At 42.0% G+C, this 21076-nt stretch overlaps 1 protein-coding gene across 1 annotated transcript; it reads left to right on the top strand.

Annotated features, from left to right (window-relative positions):
* The first annotated feature begins 4948 nt into the window (after positions 1 to 4948).
* On the top strand, positions 4949 to 11757 carry ATP4B (ATPase H+/K+ transporting subunit beta). Its single transcript, XM_058018835.1, has 7 exons — positions 4949 to 5060; positions 6461 to 6589; positions 7811 to 7924; positions 8694 to 8893; positions 10184 to 10240; positions 10744 to 10833; positions 11599 to 11757. Exons 1-7 carry the CDS (start codon positions 4949 to 4951, stop codon positions 11755 to 11757), a joined length of 861 nt encoding a protein of 286 aa, XP_057874818.1.
* The last annotated feature ends 9319 nt before the right edge of the window (positions 11758 to 21076 follow it).

Here is a 21076-nt window from a genome sequence, read left to right as displayed (position 1 = left end):
CAAAGGCTCTGCAAACCTGCTGTGTGCAGGCAACCCTGACAGCTCCAGGCTCCTTACCTGAGCTGGGCTCCCTGTGGTGTTGGGCAGGGCAGGAGCTTTCTGTGCCTGCTGGGGACCAGGCTCTGAATGTGTGACCAAAAATCCAGTTATCTTCTCACCAGGATCTGGCAAGGCTCCACCATGGTCAGGGAGTGTCCACTTTGGCTGACATCAGGTTACATCCTCTAAATACAACTTAAGAAGGCTGTGTCAAAAAAAAGAAAAACAACCAAAAACAAAACATCCATACATAATTTTGAGTGGCTCATGTTGAGACATGATGCTACCAAGCTGACAAAGCAGCATTCTTCTATTCAGGCCAGATCCCAAAGTAAACTTAAGCCAGAGGGCACATTGCCATGGATTTTAGAGGATTTGAGGTTGGTGAGGACACATCTTGAGCACCATTCAATTTTGGACACCTTTTTACCCTCAAGCCACAGACAAGCTGAGAGGAGTTCAAAAGAAAATGTCAGTAACAGAGTTTAAGTTAACTGGCTTAGGAAGTAAGACTGAAGAGTTATTAAATTATTAATAACTTGGCTAAGCAGTATCTCAACAGTCTTTGAAGTAGGGAGGCATAAAGGAAGGAGCAAAAGAGGGGAGGGGAGCCATATCTCACAAGGTGACAGTGACACAACAGCCATGGTGAGGTCAGGCTGGGGAAGTCCAGGTTTGAAGGCTGAGCCACTTGAGGGATGTCTCTGGATGTCCCTGCCTCTACCTGTCCCTGCCACCCACAACACCCCTGGGCCCTAAGAAGCAGGGGATGGGAGAATGCAAGATCAAGAAAAAAGTGCAGAAGCTGAAAATGTGTGTATGGTTTTTAGGTGATACTCTTTCCTGTAACAGCTGGATTTGGAGTAATAATGATTAGACTCTAAAAATTTCATATATATTATCAATAAATTCTTGGCTTTAATTGATGAATATCCCTTTTGTCCACAAACAAGATTTTGAGTGTAATAAGAGCTAGGGTACACTTTTGCAGATGGGCATTCAGCTGGGCACGTGGCTTGTTTTCTTGCAACACCACCTGAAACTCTATGGCCTGTGATAGCCTGTGCAGACAGAGATACCCCCTCGGTGGAAGGTGATGAGGTCAGAACTGCTGGAGATGTTTCATGGGATGCTTAATGTTCCCAATGTGTTTAATTTGCCATCATCTGAAATACACCATAAGCAGTAGTATGTTGTCCCAAAACAGCAGTTGGAAAGAAACACCACTGGGCTTTGCTAGGTTTATTTTTGCAGTCAGTTTAGCAATTTTTCACAGCAGTAATTTCCTTTGGATTCCCAGGAGGCAGAGGGTGAGCAGAGGGATATGGCTAGGCTCGTGGTGGGGTCTGCAGCCCTTGACAAACAAGAGCAGGACAGAAAAGCAGAGACCAGCCAAGCCCTGAAGAGAGGCTGCTTTGCCTTTCCCACTGCCTGATCATGCTGTGCTATCATAAACCCAGCATAGCACTATTGCCAATACCCCTCCTTGCTCTTATTGCTTTCTCTGAGGCTGAAAACAGTGGGAGCATCAGTTCAGTTCAGCTCCAAGATGTTTTCCCAGTTTTGCTTCCCTGAATTGCTCAGGCTGCATATCAGATGTCTTTATTTCAGACAGAAAATAAATACTGTGCTCCCTAGCTTGAAAAAATGCCTGTGTGTTTTCTTCTGTCAAACTGCAAAATACAGGAGAGAGGCAAATGAGGGGGATTATTAGTGAGACACAATGCAGCAAAGGAAAAACAACACACACAAAAATATCACCCCTCAGACTCTGAAACTAAATAGAAAGCCGGATGCAAAGAATGTTCCTTCACTGTGCCACACTGCCTGAGGGACTGTGTCTCTCTTACATGCTACTCTTTTTATTTCAGAAAACTTGCAGGAGAAATTTTTGCCCTCCCCATGACAAAGGCAGAGAAAGCCTGACAGGTCCAGTCACCTTCTGACTTTTTTAATACCTAAGACAGACCTGGGCCAAAGGCAAAGGCATAAACCTCGTTTCTACCATGGAAGGAAGATGAACTTCCATTGGCAGCCTAGTGTACAACCCCCGGGTACAGGAGAGAGGGAGCCCGTGGATCCTCCCCCACAGCTTGCTGTACCAGGCTGGATTCTCCTCCCAGCTGAGGCAGCCTGTGCTGCACAGTGGGGAGTCACCAAGGCATGAACAGCTCCTCAGGAGGCTGACCCATCACAGTGCTGGCAGTGAGGCTTCAGGCAGTGACCTGTCTCTCCTGGTGCTCCCCACCACCAGCACCTCCTGCACAGCCCCCACCAGAGGGAGGAACCTAGAAGTGCCTTATCATGAGCAAACAGAGTTAATGTGTTATTAACATTGACACCGAGTTCCCAGTCAGTGCTGGGTGAACTTAGAGCAGTTCAAGCTGCTGTGGCATGTAAGGAGCCTGGGCTAAAGCCAGGCCTGGAGTGCCAGGGAGTGCTGGCACACAGGTCTGCTCAGGACAACATCTCCAAGGGATAACATCTCTGCCTGGGTCTAACCTTTCAGGCACAGTGCTGCAAAAGTGGCCTTCAAGCCTATTACTCACGTTGCTAATTGTGTAAACCACAGAAAGAGGAAGGGGCTTCACCTCCCTGCTTGTACACATCATTCAGCTACCTCTGGTCACAGCAGTGTGACCCTTGCAAACACATTCTCCAGGGGGTTCTTTTGGAGCCTCTTGGTCTCCCTGAGCCTAGACTTTGTCTTGCTGGTGCCTTGGTCAGCAAGAGAGAAAATGTGCAGTGGATCCTGCCTAGCCCTGCCCTAGCCATGCCTGGGCTGTGCAGGAGGGGAAGCCAGGCCAAGTCTCACCTGCAGCCTTGTGCCACTCCCGGCTCCTGAGCAACCTTCCCTCTCTCCTGTGTGACCTTCCCTCTCTGCTGTCCTTCCCTTTGGTGGCCAGCCCAAGGTCACTGGTGCAGGCATTAAAAACCAGCCAAGGAAAGCAAACATTAGTCCCTCTTCGAGCAGTTTGGGGTACATTAAACACAACAAAAGGCTCTGGGTCAAGGGACTGGCACTGCAATGGGACCAGGGCTGGCTGCCATGGCCACAAGGCCAGGGCATTGTGGCAGGATGGACACTGATGGACAGCCCTGCAGGGGCAGGTGAGGAAAGGGGGCTCTGGATGAATCCTACTGGACTATAAAGCAAGAATGAGCTTAGACCAGCCCTCCTGTGGGGCCATGAAGAGTTGCCCACTGGTCAGTAACAAGCGCCCTGACAAATTACTGCATGTCCAGGAGCCCTTCAACAGAGCCCATGGAACAGCAATTGCGCCATCCTACCTTGATGAACCACTTCAGGCAGGCAGTGTTCATTTTCACTCATGCACAAACTTTCCAGGAGAATCCCAGATTTGTCACAGCTGCACATGGATGCTGCCCATGGCTCAGCCATGCCAAGCATCTGGCAATTCACCAAGTTCCAAGTCAGCTTGCTTGTAAGGTGGTGGAAAATCCCCAGGTTCCCAATGGGAAACTTCTACACTCAGAACTCTTGCACTTATGAAGGTTCTGCTCTTGATGGCCCTTTTCTCTTCATGGTCTTTGTTGCTGCAAAACAGAGGAAGGACAGGGGACAAGTCCATGAAGGAGACATGACTTGGGAGCAGGCTCTCCACACACACAGAATGCAGCACACAACCCAGTGTCCCCTCTGAGCCCCTCATGCTGCCACTTGGATCTCACTGAAGACATAATTAATATTTTTGCATGCATTCCCTGGTCTGTGTCTTGGAAGAGGAGACAGCTCACCAGGACGTTTTGTGATATGAAACAGGGGACTCCTATTGCATGCTCAGGGACAAGGGGTAATGGCCTTCAGCTGAAGGAGAGCAGGTGCAGATCAGATGCTAGGAAGAAATTCTTTGCTGTGAAGGTGGTGAGACAATGAAACTGATTGCCCAGAGAAGCTGTGGGTGCCCCATCCCTGGAAGTGTTCAAGGCCAGGTTGGACGGATCTCTGAGCAAGCTGGTCGAGTGGAAAGTGTCCCTGTCCATGGCAGGGCAGGTGGAACTTTATGGTCCCTTCCCACCCAAACCATTCTGTGATTCTGTGACTCTGGCTTGACTGAGCTGGGCTGTGTCCCAGTGTCAGCACTGGCCCCTCAGGGATGCCACTCCATACTGGTCGCAGCTGGATGTCACGTGCTGAGTGCTGCACTGTGGTTCCAGCTGTCATGCAGGTGCCATCTATCCCCCAGCCCTTCCCAAGCCAAAGCACAGCTCCCCACCTGGCTGCTGTGTCACCAGCTCTGCTGAGGTCAAACTGGGTGATGTGGAATTGGAAAGCCTCCATGTTTGCCAACCAGTCCACTTGTCTCAGACTGGTGGATGTGGTGCACCCTTAGTAAATCCCAACCACCTCCTTGTCTGCTTGCAGAGAGATCCCAAAAGGAGTTGCATATTTAACAAGTAATTACTTATTTTCTAACCAGCCACCCTGCAATATCCTATGTCCCAACAAATGGCTACACATTGTAGTAGGAGAACTGTATCTACTACTTGCAAGTTACTCAGAAAAAAAGAAAAAAAAAGAAAACACAGAGAGAAACAAGTTCTCCATTGCTTTATCTGCTCTGATAACAGCTATCACACAGAGTCTATCACAAACCCTGCGGGCAACTGGCAAAATGCGTAACTCTGCTGACCTGCTAAGGCACTCAAGAGAAAGGAGAAGGGCATTTGATAGGAACAAACTTTCCCTTGCCAGCACTATCAGCACCCTTTATAAAGGCTGATAGTGGTGAGCAGGGGCTTTCATTGGCACAGGAAGCAATCTCGGTCACCTTCAGTGGAAAAGAAGGTATAAAACCCAAAGTCTTTTTCTTGGTTGACTGTCTGGGCACTGCTTGAATTTCTTAGTTTCCACAAACGACCCATTTTTGGGAACTTTTCTGAGAAAATGGCAACTTTAAATGAGAAGAAGACCTGCAGCGAACGTATGGCAGATTTCCGTCGTTTTGTCTGGAATCCAGAAACAAAGCTCTTCATGGGAAGGTCCTTAATTAACTGGGGTAGGTTTTCATGTGCAAGATTCTTCTCTTCCTTCTGGTATGCTTAAAAACTGTGGCAGGGGGATGTCATCCTAATGAGTGGGACACAATGTAAATGTGTTGAAGCCAGCAGTTCTCATAAGTGCTTCTAAGCCACTTTTTGGGCAGCTCTGTGAGCTGGATCAAGTAGATCAAAACATTGATCCATGTAGTTCCTGCAAATGTATAATTTTAAAGTGGTTTTGAACAAAATATTACAAAAAAATTAACACATTAACAGGAAAATTATTAGTAGCTAGGGGTGATGGTCACAGGGTGGTTTTGACCTTGTTAATGAAAAGGGGGTTGAGGTACATGGAGAAATTTGCATAATCGGTGAGTTTTTCCAATTCTTTGGAAACAAGTTTTGTTTTTCTGAAATTCCTTTCTGAATTATTGTCTGCTCAGTAGATCTTGTTTCTTATCACTGCATGCTAGCATGTATTTCATACTAGCAGGTATTTCATACCAGCATGTATTTCATACTAGCAAATCTTTCAGCTGAGCCTCCTTTCCCACAGCCAAACTTGTGTCTACATTGCTGATCTGTATTATGATCTATGTTCTGGGAAGGGCACCCAGGGCCATTGTAAGGAAGATCCACACTCTTCCCACAGACTGTAGGAGTAGCTGCAAGTTTCCAGGTGATTTTTTCCTGCCTGTGCATGTAGTTTATTGGCTACTCCTAAAACCAGAATTTGACAGATGATGCAACTGGAATCTCAGCCCTTCCAGCTGGTAGAGAAGAAGGTGCTACAAGACACCTATGATTACAAGTAGAGGTTTCTAATAGCACCCCTCCAAAACAACCACTGGCTGCTTGTACAGCACCAGCCATGTGTAAGACACTTCATGCACATCCAGACAGAAACACAACGCCAATCTTGTATTATCTCACAGCAGAATAAAGTAGCAAGATGGCACATCTTGCTGTTGGTGATTTCAGCTGTATAAGGCAGTGAAACGATATGGGTCTAAAACCAACATGCCTGAAGTATTGCCATCTGTCATCCAAACAACACAAGGAGCAACTTGGGTTTGTCAAGAAACACCTCATCATCTGTGTGGCTTAGTCCTTATGTAATAAGTAGATAAATTACCTTAATATGTGAAACTACTTCAAGATGCCACATAACCTTTAAGCTTTAAATAATCTGAGCTCAGCACCAGCTCCTTCAAAAATCCTTGTAGAACTATACAATTTTTTCTAGAAGAATATTTTTTGAGTGTAGAGAAAATACTCCAAAGCACCTGTCCCTTTACAGGGAGAACTTCCCTGGGGACAAGGGTGAAAAGGAGACAGCAGGATCATCCTGGCTGCAGAGAGAGGACTGCACAACCTTGCTCAAAATCTGAAATTCTGCCCTGATTCTTTTCCACAGTGTGGATCAGCCTCTACTACCTGGCTTTCTACGTGGTGATGTCGGGGCTGTTCGCACTCTCCATTTATTGCTTAATGAGGACCATCAATCCCTACGAGCCCGATTACCAGGACCAGCTGAAATCCCCAGGTACTGCCAGGGTCCCAGGCAGCTGTGTAGGGCTGGGCTGGGCTGAGAGGCACTGCCAGAGCCCCGGGCTGAGGGCAGACCAACGTGGAATACATCAGGTCAATTCTGCCCACACAACCCCTGCAAAGTTTAACCTCGGCCTGAAAACTCTTTCAGGCTTTAAAAGAAAATCTGCACATTTATTTACGTATTGATACATTGATATCTTTATGTATAAATCTATTTATTAATATATTATATGGAAAATGAAGATAGATAGATAGATAGATAGATAGATAGATAGATAGATAGATAGATAGATAGATAGATAGATAGATAGATATAGATATAAATTTATTTCATCTTGCTATTGGGACGATCAGTGCCTGCCTGTAGCAGGTCACCTTCTCTCCCCATGGGCAGGGCTCAGTCCCTGGGGAAGTCCTAGGTTCTACTCCAAACCCCCAAGCACCACAGAGGGCTTTGGGGTGCCCAGCAAGATGTAGAGGTGATGGGGTGAGCAGCCTGGGGTGTGTATCTCCATGCTTGCCAGCACCATGGAAAGTCCCTGGGAGAGCAGGAATACCTTGCCAGCAGGATGTGCTGCGCCAGTAGTCAAGAAAGTAAAAATAATATGAAAATGTGGGATTAGGAATTCAGATTTGTGGGACATGAAAAGGGATAGGGGAGATGATCAGAGACCACACACTGCTAAAACTTCCCACCCCAATGGCCTGTTTCCACAATGGGAGGGGAAAAAAACAGCCCTAAAAATGATTGTCAGATGCTTTTGTGTTTTGAAGTTTCCACTCCCATATTTAGCAAGTTTGGTGTTTGCTGGGAAAATAATTCCTGTGAAATGTTATGTGTGGCTTTTTCAAAAGCTGCTTCTCATGCTGCTGTATGATCTGTTTCTTTAACCCAACGTGACTGTTTTTGCTAACAACTCCTGGGGAAATCCAGTGCAATTTCTTGAAAGATTTTACAAGCTGTTCTTGTAACAGCATGGATATATGTGAAAAGAAAATAATTCAGCAGCAGCACAGGCTTTAGGGTTTTGGTTGAAAAACTCAAAGCTGAGGTGATTTCTGAACATGGTTAAACCCTCCCCAAAAAGGCTGAAGGATCTTATACGCTTAGAATGAGTCTTGATGCAGCATAATTGGTACTGTCCATTAAAATAAACAAATCTGTGCCTGGCACCTCTCCTCTGCTCTGTGTTCCCCTTTCCTCCTCCTGAAGGTGTAACCTTACGACCCGATGTTTATGGGGACAGAGGACTGCGAATTTATTACAACGTATCAGACAACAAAACCTGGGAAGGTTTAGTGACAACTCTTCACACTTTTCTGACAGGTAAAAATGAAGTTTCTTGCATAATATTGAAGAAAGGTGCTGCCTTATCTCCAATACTAGGTCAGAGAACCTTAAGTCAGTACCTCCATTTTACATTTGTCCTTCTCAAATCACAGATTTTGAGTGGGAAGTGCATCTTCTGAAAGGGATGAGCAAATCACCTCATGAATCTATAAATCAAATGTATGTACACATCTATTGAAATCCAGGCTCTGCTTTAGGGCTTTTACTTTGCTTAATCCTAAACAGCCTTAATAAAATAGACCAATAGGAAGTCTGAAGGAAGAGGGAGGACAAAAGGTCTTCAAATTTAATCTCATCTAAATTAATCTAATTAATTTGTCTATGACTACAAACATCAAAGTGCCATAATAAATCTCATAATGCATGGTGTCTTCAGGAAATAGTCAAAGTAGGTTATGTGCTCCATTTGCCTGCTCATGTCTTAGCATATTCCTATTGAGCCTTAATATTGTAATTCTTCATGTTTCTCACACACATATTGAGAAAAATTATATTTGAAATTTATTTTATATGGCACTATCAACACAAGCTGCTAGTCTTAATTCGATCTCTTTTATTTTGCTTTGCTTGGATATTCCAAAAAAACCCCCAAACCACAACAAAACTGAACCAAACCCCTAAACAGTTTAAGCTTTCCTTGTTCCAGTCTCCCATGATAGAATCTCCAGCCTGATGTTGTGATGCATAATTTGCATATGAAAAGCTTCAGAGGGGATTTTTTTTCTTTCTTCCTTCACACATCTAGCATATACACCAGCTGCTCAGCATCTGAACATCAACTGCACCAATAATACCTACTTCATCCAGGACACCTTTGATGGCCCAAATAACACAAAACTATCCTGCAAATTCACCTCAGACATGCTTCAAAACTGCTCCGGCATCACAGATCCAACTTTTGGATATCCAGAAGGAAAACCCTGTTTTATTATAAAAATGAACAGGGTAAGTACAAGGTCAAGGTGCTGAGCAGAAAAAATTAAAAGTAGCTTGAGTCTCCACTGGGGAGCTGCTGTGTCTCTGCTGCCATGGGTTCTAAACCTGCTTTCTACTGGGAACCAAAAATCACATGCTGTTCCCTGCCAGACCACTAGAGTAACCAGGGAAATCCTCAGACTTTTTCACCATTCCTACAAAAGTAAAATAAGACCATGGTCTCTGAAAATGGTCTCTCTACAGCTTAGATTAGGTTTAGTTTAGTTGGTGCCTCTGCAGGGCTCTCATCCCACAAACGAGCACCAGAAGAGTTTCCTCCTGCAATACCCCAGCCCTGTGCCTTCAGCTGAGGCACCAGGATGTGGCAGTAACTGATGTGGTTTCAGAGAGGTGACATCTTATTTCTCCAGGCGGCAAAGAAAATCTTCAGAAGAACCTATAAAACCAAAATTCAAACCTGGTGGATATTTTTCTCAGGGAAAACCACAAACACGTTTTTTGGAAAATAATAAATGGAATTTTCAATGCTTTTTTTTTTTTTTTTTCCAGGATGTAGACAAAGGCATAAGCACTTTATATTTTTTAGGTGAAATTCTGAGCCTTCTGATTCAGTTTCAGTAGAAACTGAAGAACTTAAGTTCCCCTCCAGTTTCTGATAGACAAAACCACTGTATTTTTTGTTTGGCTTGCACCTTAGGCATTTCCAAAAATCTGTCAAGCCCTGAGAGGGGAGCTGTGCCCCTGATTCTGGCTGGTGAAACAAGCACGTTCCAGAAATGCCTTCTTTAGCAAAACTGGGTGCCATCCCCAGCAGGGAAAAGATGTGGATCTTAACCTCCTTTACTTTTGCCTCTACAGGATGCAACCCCACTAGTTTTGTAGCATCAAACCAACTCAAGGGTTTTTCTGCCAAAACCAAGGTTTTGTAAGACAGATGAGCTCAAAAGCATGGATGTTCAGCTTTTCCTTAAGTGACACACAATTACTGCTTTAAGAGAGCCCTGGCTGCAGGGGCAGGTGGTATGGGTGGGTAATGAGCTGGACTCAGAGGAGGGGCAGTGCTGCTTGCTCTGGCCAGGCCAGATTTTATCAGCAGTGCTCATCCCAGGCAATGCCGAGTCCTGCTGCCTAAATATCCAGCACAACAGTTTCTCACCTACATAAATTAGATTATTTGTTGGAGATAGTCTTACACAAGAACATATTAAACCTCAATTGAAGCTCAGCTCTCAAATAATTGATTGCCCAGTTTTATCTCAAAGCTATTTCCAAGATGACCAAAAGTATTTTTTTTTCCAGATTATCAAGTTTTACCCCGGCAATGGCACTGCACCAAGGGTGAACTGCACATATGTGGTAAGGCTATGAGGGCTGGGTCTCACACATTTCCAGCACTGACCAGAAAAAAACCCTTATAGCTCTGAAAATCAGATCCCAAATACTTGGAATATTCTCAGTTGTGTGCCAGTTCTTTCACTAACTGACATGCTAAGGAGAAAACCTCCACGTTTGCTTTATTTTAAATCACCTGAAAATTTGCATTTCCGGGCCGCAGGGACCTTTTGCTGTTTGCTCCCAGCTCCCCGTAGTGACGGTCACACCTCAGCGCAGCTCCCTCAGGCCCTCAGCAGCTCCAGCTCACTGAATTCCCTACTGCTATCAGAGGACACTCGCCAGCTTTTCTTGGCAATTGTACCAGCGGGAGATTCCCACTTTTATTTGAAAAATAAGAGTGGTGTTAACAGCCTGCTGAACTTGAGCTTTAACACACACTTCGCAGCCCTGAGACACTTGCCTGGGGCTCGCCGATGATTCCCTCAGCACAGAGCTTCCTCCTGTCTCGTTTTTCCCAGGGTGAGGAGGAGTCTCGCCCGCTGGACGCGGATTACTACCCTGGCAATGGCACCTTCAGCCTGCACTACTTCCCCTACTACGGCAAAAAGGCCCAGGTGGGTGCTCCTTGCTCCTGTCTCGGGGTCTCTGCTGGTCAGAGTCACCCCGAGATAAATTAGAAAGTCTCTTTTCCCAGCCCAGCGCTCAATGGAGTCAGAACTCTTCATTGCTTGGTCTCGAGGTTGTTTATTGTATTTTATCTATAGAATTCTTTCTCCTGGCCTGCCGAGGTCTGCTCAACACTCTGCCTGCCTCCCGGGCCGTGTTATCTTTATATATTAAAAACTACGTGTACAATCTTTACAATTACTTTCCAATACCTATCACCTATGTTAGACAGTGAGCTTCTACTCTAAACCAATCTAAAAATGCCAACGTCACCCAGAAGATGGAGGCCAAGAAGAAGGAGAAAGGCTGGACACACCCAGATCCCTCCGTCTTGCCCCCTGAACTCCCATTCTAAAAACCCCCAAAACCTATTTTTTCACTCTGTGATAAATTCACTGTCATTCTACTAAAACTTTTGTGGCTTGTAATTCTTCATATAAGGTTGGTAATTGTTTTTTCCAAGGGCTAAATCAACGGCACAGGGGTCTTGGTCTCTGAGCCCCTGGGCAGGGGCTCGAGTCCTCCAGGGCAGCCAGAGGAATTTCCTGGGTTCCGATACTTCTGTATTTAACTTTTCTTTGTCTTTACATCAGGTGAAACATATGGAGCATCTTTGCAATCCTATGAGGACTGGAGAGGCTATTTTCAAACTGGTAATGTTTGAAAATTTAAGTATTTTCTTTTTACATTTTTTTTTTAATTTCTCCTTCTAGCCCAGCTACAGCAATCCCTTGGTAGCTGTGAAATTTCTCAACATTACGAGGAATGTAGAATTTAAAATAGTGTGCAAAGTCATTGGAGCTGGAATTACCTTCAATGTTCATGATCCGTATGAAGGCAAAGTGGAATTTAAACTGAAAATAGAAGACTGAGCAGCAACAGAGACACTTCTGGAAACTGTATGAACAGTAAACTTAACTATTATCACACTCTTTGATATTTATTTTCTCACTATGGTTCCCATATAAATTACAGTGCAAGGAGACATTTTATACTGCAGGATGGCCTGTAGGGCTAAAAATCAAGATCCTCCTCTCAGTGTGTAAAGATGAAGATTATCTCAATGTACATAGCTTAATATTTCATGGCTACAGGATGCTGCTGCCTTCATGCAAATAATTGTAAAAAATAAGTTTCCCCCAAAGGGTGCAGCTGTGCCTTCAAAGGACATAAGTATAGACTTAAACAACCATTTTCAATCACTTTTCAAACCATAATAAATAATTGATGTATGATACTAAATCTTGGTTATCGAGAAATTAGATAGCCTGAAAAGGAAATCAATACTTGGAAACACCAGGAAGTAATTAAATTTTCAATCTCTCTTGTATAGGATGTATAAAAAAGTATTAAATTTACCGTATCCCAATGCATTGGCTTTTTTCACTAGTCAGCTGAACCAGATTTTTTTAGTTGACAAATCAAAGATTGCAAAAGAAGTGAACTTGAAGTCTGTCCTCTAGCTCACAGATTTCACTGTACCACTCACCTCTGTGTATATAACCTAATAAAAATGACTGGTAAGGCTGTAACATCCAGTTACAGCCAGGAAACTCTGCATTTAACTAGAGGCTGTAATTTGTGGTTTTTTTTTTTTTTTTTGTTTGGTGTTTTGTTGTTGTTTAGTGTTTGTTGTTTTTGTGATGGTTTTATTTGTTTTATCCAGTAGAATAGCCCTGTATTGTAATGATAAATTTTGGGTTACTTGGAGTAATCTGGAAGATGCTGAAACAACACTAAATCTTTAAATGAATCCAAGCTTTGATAAGTCTGACTGTATCACATATAATACAAAGAGACACCATTGTTGTGTCTGTATAGTAGGTTTATGTTACCTGAAGTCCAGGATGCTCCAGCCAGAAAATAAACACTGCACATAAAAAAACAACAACAAACAAACCAAAAACAAACATCAAAAACCTTCAAGAGCAGAAATCATTTTACACCTTCACTGCCTGGAACATTTCAGAAAGCAAGATGTAACAGATCACCTCCTGTACCACAGCCCACAGCACCATTCAGCCAGCCAGCTTGCAGACAGAGTCCAGTTGGAAAGGAATATTTCATCTCCAAAGCCACAAATTATATTTGAGACTTTCCTAGAAAAATTCTTCATTTCAAAACCAGTAAGAAAATGCTTCCTCATATAAAAACTTTTTCCCCCCACGCCTTTCCTGTTTCAATTTTTACAGTGCAGCTTTGCCTTTCTTCTGAGAGACAATGAAAATCAATTTTATATCTTTTCTGGAACACAGGTCTCCCTCTGTGCATCTTTCCAAAATGACATGGAAAACAATAAAATACTTTTGATAACAAAATAGTAAGTCATGTTCAAGATGGGTTAAATGTTGTCTACAAAAAGAACATTTAAATATTTCCAAGAAAACCCAGAACTCTTCCCTTGATGCTGTAACAAGGGCAGACTCTGCTTGACTGTTTTTAGTATCTACAGCTTGCACTGAGCTGGTGAATGAAGTGGCACAAGCTCACAGTCCAGTCAGCCCTACAGCCACAGCACAGGAATATCCTGAACAATTCCCTATGGATTGTGTGCCTGTAAAACCACAGCTTCAGAACAACAGCCTAGACCAGCTTCACACACAGTCCTGTGATGGGATAAACAGAGAAAGGGAAGTGTCCTTGTGTTAACCAAATGATGATGCATTCTGACATCAAAACAAAGATCCACCAAATCTGGTTCTCTAAGTACAAAGATTGCCATCCTGAAGTTAAATGTTTCTTGAACTTCCAGCCATCTGAGATTATTCCCTTTCTTTATTGAAACTGGAAATGAAACAACAAAGAGCAAGGTTTGTGGCTAGTGTAGCTGAAGTAGAAAAGTGTAGTTAATATTAGCCTGCCCAAACCCCAAATGCAGGCACACTTAAATAGCAGAATGCCCATCATGCAAATATTTTGTAATACTAATTACTGCAGGCACAGCCCCACACTGTGTACAAGCATGTCATCTAGTGAGCACAGCTGCACTTTGGAGGCACACAAATGACAGAAGTTATGAGATACAGACCAAAATAAGCACATGGGAAGGAAAACAGGCAGGGCATCCTGCCCAAAGCACAAGAAGCATGACTGGCAAAATCTAAACAAGCTAAAAACCAGCTGAATCCAGGGGAAGGAGGCCAAGAAGCAGGAAACACCAGCAATGAGAGGGAAGAAATTAAGAGAGGAAATTAATTTCCTCTCCCTAAGAGCCCTCCAGCCTCATCACCTTCACCCAGAGACAGAGAGGACCTCGGCCACCAGCGCCAGCTGAACAGCAGCAGCTGCAAGTTCCAGTGCAGTCACAGTTAATTTAGTGTTAGAGACTGACAAGTGTTACAGACTAACAGTTGTATACACACAGCAATAATTATTGCTATGCAGGAGCTAACATTAGCACAAAGTGTGTTAAGGAATTGATTTAAAAGCTTTGTTTTCAAATTTGAAACCAGACACTTTTATCAGTCTTTTGAGCACTTTCACTGCAAGAGTCCAATTCCCTGAGAGAGAGATACACATGCATTTCAAAACATATATAAATATATACATATGTATATCTAGGTATATGTAGATATAATCATATACACAGATTATACATAAATTCAGCTGCAATAGTAGCAGTATTTGATTAGACCAAACAATATAAATGGGGAAAAAACCTCATCAGGCTACATGGGAAACTGAGGCAGCACATTTAAGAATGAATTGCAAGCAAATGCAAGTTCCTGAGTTTAGTTAGATGCAGATCAGCTAGGATGGGGATGGGGATGGGTGGTTAGTCCATGTCTCTGGAGCAGTGCAGGGGCCAGGAAGGCAATATCAGAGACCACACAGTGGAGAAAAGGCATGGGGGAGGCAAAATAGGCCATGAAACCAGTACATTAACACCATGAATTTTTATATCAAATAAGTTTTAGTTTCCAGACTTATCTGCCAAAGGTGTTAAATAAAACGCTCAAAGATCAGTGCGAAAAGAAACACAGCAGCTGCTTTCAGATGCACTTTCCACACCTCCTTTTTATAAATATTCATGGCAGTAGTAAATTATTGAAGTGTAAAATCCTAATGTCTGTTATTAAAATAATGAGTGGAGAAAAACACTGAATACAAGCACCTTGATGCTTAAAGGACTTTGTGCTATGGCTATGAGACTACAGCAGGTTCAAAGCCTCCTCTGCCTTTCAGAGCTAGATATTAATAATTGAGTCTTTGCTTAATGGTCTCGTATGATGTCATTGCTACTGCACTTGGGAATTCCTCCCACCATTTCACAGAGCTGTTTTTAATCTCTAACCTGTAATAAAAGTCAAGCAGAAATTGATTCTGCAACAAATAAAGCTGTCTAACCATGTGCTACTTTCAGAAATTGGATGTAAAGTAACAGCTACATCAATAATGCTTGCAGAAAGTATTTTCTGCTGTGCACCTCAACTCCCTTCACAAGCTTCATTTCTTTCAGGCACAAAAGCTCAAGCTCCAACAAGATTATTACGTTTAAATTAAAATACATATGTGCATGAAGGAAAAGGTGCCCTTTTTTTTTTTAATTTGATTAGAAAGACTCTTCTCAAAGGGAAGACTTTTCACTTTTCTTCCAATGTTTTTTTACCAGAGTGATAACAATGGATGCACCAAAGTTCTCATTATTTTAAGAGCATAAATAGGGCTGAAAATTTCCTTTTTAGGATCCTGCTACACCTCTGAGAAAGAACTGAATTCTGGAGAAACACTTGGCATAACACCATTCATTAATGTGTGTATTTATTACTATTATAACAGTCCTACTATTACCAGTGTGGGAATGTGATCATTCCAATAAAAATATGTTCCAGCAATTTATTACTGTCATGAACTAGGTAACTCATTTTAATTACTCAGATTTTAAGTTCCAGTTCTTAAATATCCCCCCAGATATTGATGAGCCTGTTAAAATGGTATCTTTTGTGTGACCTGACACAAATCCACTAATTTCTGCATTTCCCCCCTTTTTATTAAACAAGCCAAAATAAGTCTTCCTTAAATCTCATAGTAATAGATCTTGACCTTAGGAATAAAATAATTGGGGGAAGGGCTTTTTTCCTGATTATTTCCTGGTTTTTCCAACATCCTTTTGAAATGATGATGCTAACAAGTATGCAGCTGCTCACTGCTGGTCTCACTGAATGCATCTAGATGTAACACCATTTTCCAATCTACTAGTTTTTTTATTACTAGTTTTACCTACACATCCAAATTCAGATTAGCTAGTTCCTTATAAAACAGTGTAGGACACATGTGGAGTTATAATCTACATTGATGCCCTGGGTCATTTTTAGGATCCTACATTTCCAGCATGGTCTTTCCTCCTGTAAGTGTACCTTGAATTCTTTCTTCACAAGATGTGGAGTTTAACCACAACATTTCTGGACATGACCTGCTTGCCAAACAATTCACATTAATCTCTCCTCTTCATTGTTTACTTCTTTTCTAACCAAAAATACTTCAGAATATTTTAAAATTTTCTTCTGGGTTATTGAAGAAATTGTTAAACAGGAGTACAGTCTTACTTGCTGCAGCTGTTCAGTCAGTAATGATGACACAAAAATGATTCAGCACTAAATAGTTCATAACCTCTTAACATACAATCTGGAGATATTGTAAAACATATTTAAAATCAGAATGCAATGAAATGAAAAGGTTTAAATATGCTGAAGCATAGCCTTTGTTTCCCTAATCAGCTAAACATTTGCAATCTCCTCCCATATTCATTTGATAAGATCCATTCTGTACTTTGTCATTAACAATTAATCTTCCAGGCTTCTAATTTTCTTCTAGCTGTTTCTTTCAGCAGTTTTCCTCATGCAAGATTCAGGGCTGATCTCAAGCTGTCTAGACCACACACATTTGGATAGGATTTCCTCACATTTTTGACACTTTTTACTTTTCCACACTTCAAAAACTGGCACTAGCATTATTTTAGTTTGTAAGAAATATTTCAAGGGTCATTAAAAATCAGCACCAGAAGTTGCGCAACTTTAATTACTGGAGCTGCACATACTCTTAAAAGTTTTAAGAGTATGTGCTTACTGTTCTGCTTTATTTTTAATAAATTCTCTCAAGTTTACATGAATAAAGAAGAGGAACTTGCCTGAAGTCTGAAACCTTTCTGTCTTTCTAACATGCTACAATGCAGATGCTCTGACCAGGTAGGGCTGATGAAACTGCACAATTTATAGCAATGTACCACGATGTGTACACAGTGATCTGATAAAATAAAATCGAAATTTTAATTTTAAGTTTGGCTTTCAACATGTTGAAAACATCAAAAAATTTAACAAAAGGTCATGGCAGAACAAAGAAAAGCATTTGTAATGGTATTACAGGGGTGACTTTCAATTAACACCAGCCTCTCTTCTTTGCTCTCTTCCACATCAGAACATTCTGCCTTTACCACAGCTAAGCTGTGCATCAATAATCATCATGATTTTCTCCAATTGTTGTTTCACAAAGTGCTGACATTCACTGAATGTGAGGACAGCAGGTCCCAGCTGAGTGAGAGGCAGATGGTGCCAGGTGAGAACTATCACCACGCCAGACAGGAATTTCCAGTGTAACCAATGTCTGAAGTCAGTAACACCCTGCAATGCTGCTTGTTGCCCTTCCTCGTTCTGCTTTAAGCATCAGTCTTAGAAACTTCATCTTGAAGCAGTCTTCACTTCTACCTGCACATTTAAGCACCTTTTCCATCAGTTTGGTACCTTTTGACAGCTTCTGAAGATGAGCTGAGCTTCCATTCATTTTCTGATGAGTCTGGCAAGCCAGATGACCCATTTGCTAGTCTGTTCCCAACACTGACATTTTCTAACATGTTCCTTCTTTTCTTTCCCTCTCTGTTATGGCATCCATTAGGTAATTCAAGCTGGAAGGCATCTCAGGTTGTCTCCTGTCCAGTCTCTGCTCAAAGCATGCTCAGCCATGAGGTCAGACTCTCCATTGCTTAGGGCTTTTCTCCTGTCTGGTCTTGGAAACCCTAAGGATCAAGTCAGCACAACCTCTCTGGGCAGCCTGTTCCACAGCCTGACCATCCCAAGCTGTTCCTCACACTCAGCTGGAAATTCTCCCATTTCAGCCTGTGTGTGTTGTCTGCCCATCCTGTCCTGACACACCCCTGTGCACTGGCTCCACCTTTGCAAAAACCTTCCTGCAGCACTGCAAGGCTGCCATTAGGTCTCTGAGGCTGCCTCTTCTCCAGGCTGAACAAGCTGCTCTCCCTCAGCCTCTCCTCATACAGAAGCTGCCCCAGCCCAATGAACATTTGGGTAACCCACCAGAATCCATGGAAGCTCAAGGGCACACCAAAGGTCAGGAAAAACCGTGGAAAAATCTTAAATCCTAAATTCAGAAAATAACAACAGCAAAAGGCTGCTCTCAATCTGCTGGCTCATCTTTGCTTTTCCTGGTAAATGAATGACAATTAAGGCTTCAACAATAAAGTGTGTGTGACAGTAGCCTCATGTCTGGAAGCAGACAAGGTTGAGAAGTAGTCATATAGTCATGTAGTCATAAAGTCATAGAGACAAATGGCCTACTACACTTCTCACAAGCAGACAAGAGAAAGGAAATCCCAGCAGTAAACAATTATCTATTGGGGAAAAACTAGATATGCTGTCCTTTGTACTGGTGATCATTCCACTGGCGTTACATAATGTTGGTTTTTTGGGGTCTTTTTTAACTTTTGCCCTTTCTACATTAAAGCAGCATCCAATCTTCAGATTTCTCATTCATATGAAGATTTGACAACCTATGTATTCACTAATTAAGGAATAAGGAGATTTGTGACAGTACATTAAATATTCATCCTTTAATTCAAATAAATAAATGGACATCTGTCAAGGGTCAGTACTCTATCAGCTACATTTACTTTTTTTTTTTCTCTGCAACAGCTGCCACCTTTCGTTGAAGGAAGGTTCAAGTAAAAAAACAAAACCCATCAGTTTCTGAAGTCATAACTGCTTCTCTTTGGTTAAGACAAAATCCTATGGGAAAAGCAAAGCAGATTATTTGTGAAACAGTTCGAGAAATCCTTAACTTGTTACATATACCAAAACAGACAGTCTTTCACAGCTCAGGAACACTTCAGAAAGGGCAAAAGATGCACACTCCTCCCAGGACTTAACTGCAGCATCATTTCAGAGGCATAAATACACACTTGGCCACTATTCCTCTTTTCCTCTTCTTCATATCACAAAAAAAGTGCTGGCTAAGTAAAGGAATTAAAAGTACATTCCTTTCCTGCCACATTTTACCCCAAACTGAGCCCTTATAAAACAATTCTCATTCCCTTTACCATCATTTAATCTTTCTTAAACCAAACTCTAGTTTTTATCTCCTTACAGTATTTTCTCCCAGTGATTTCCTCAACAATTTCCTATCACAATTTCCTGTTATGTTCTGTTCCTGCTCTTAATCTTCATTTTCTATCTGTACATGTACTTTTTTCAGAGATTAGAACCATACAATTTAAAGTTACCTTTCACTTTCCAGTTCCTTTCATGCTACGCCTGACATTATTAAATACTTATACTCTCTACCTTTCTTTTTCTAAAATAAGTTTCTACTACTACTCCTTTTAGTAGTCTTTGACTAGTCTTCTCATTTTCTCATTCTTTCCAATTTATACCTTCTTCTCTTATTATGTTCCTCTGCAAAGACCCTGCTACAATCTGTTCTTTCTTTACCCTTCCCTGCACATATTTCTTCACATTTCCTTCCTCATCTCAACCTGGCCCCTCACCATTGGTCTCTTTTGCCTTTCTTTTTTCTCCTCTTTCACCAGAACACTGTAACCAAGTGACTGCTCCAAGTCAAGCAACTATTTAAAAAGTCTATAGACTTTCTCTCGTTATTGATTGCTGCCTTTACTAGAAAGCTCTCCCAAAACAAAGGTTATACAGAATTGTAAAATTGTTTAGAAGAAAATCTTTAAGATCATCAAGTTCAAACAGAAATAAAAAATAATTTCCCCAAAAGCACTCCAACTTTTAAATTATCGAATTCCATTTCAGATTCATCACCAAGCAAAAGAAATAAGAGAAAAGTAACATCTTAAAAATGTATGTTTTGTCACATTTTCACTCCCAGCGTGACCTTATCTTATCTGAGGATTATTCCATCAATAAGAATCAAAAGAAAACTGTCAGAGTCTTTCAGCCTTTTTTCCCTAACACCCCTCTACTCACTCCTTGCAGGTATATCTTGGATCATACACTAGAGAATGTAAGGGCAAACTGGAATAATTGAAGTTCCTCTGCAAACTGAATTGCCTTTCAACATCGAAGACAATTTGAATCAACTGTATCATCCACAACAAGAACCCTGTGTTTAGCATTAGCACTGCAGAGAATTGCCTCTTCACTGAGAAGAAAAACATCCAATTAGCCTCCTCTCCCCCAGATTTTCCCCAGTCCCGCAAAGTAATTTGTTTCATTCATTCATGTTACAAGGTCTGATACAATTTGAAAACCTTCAGTGTGTATCAGCTGTTCTATATTAAAAACATATATCCCCACACAGATTTGTCTATGCATAATCCCTTCAAGAAAAAAACACACTTCACATTTACCACAGGGTTTAAGTGCATCCAGGAGCCCCCACCACAGTCAGCACAGTTATTAATTCTTTGCAGGAACTCTCTGGACATTGTGGAAGTATCAAATCCTGCCTGTGACAGTAGCCTGCAGTGACTGAGCCAGCTCAGTAGCCTCTTACAGGTGAGAGCAGAGGATGTGATCTGACAGAAGGGTTTAAAAAGGAAGCAAATGAAAAGTAGATTAAAAGCTTTTTGGAGGACATAGGAACACGTGACAGAAAGTTAGGACTGAGGAATATGGGATGGAAAGTTAGGACATTAGGCATGGGATTTTAAACTGAAGCTAGATAGGAGTACTAAGATCGACCTGTCATGCTGAGGAGCAACAGTGATGAAATAAGGAGGTATGAAAGAAGAGAATATACCAGGTAAGTTATTGCCTTTTGCATCACAAGTTATCGAGAGCTCTAAGGGCAAATTACTAAATCAAAGCAAAAACTCTGGGCCCTCTGTAGCACAGATGCAGCATCCCAAGACAGCTAATTCTAGGTCTTGTGACGAGAAGTGAAATGTTCTAAAATAATCCTAGAATTAGAAAAACCACAGAGCTTGTTAAAAATGCC

This window comes from Melospiza georgiana, chromosome 2 (genome assembly GCF_028018845.1).
Source record: "Melospiza georgiana isolate bMelGeo1 chromosome 2, bMelGeo1.pri, whole genome shotgun sequence".
Taxonomy (NCBI): domain Eukaryota; kingdom Metazoa; phylum Chordata; class Aves; order Passeriformes; family Passerellidae; genus Melospiza; species Melospiza georgiana.
The sequence above is the reverse complement of the archived record's forward strand: the minus strand, read 5'-3'. Positions and strand labels throughout refer to the sequence as shown.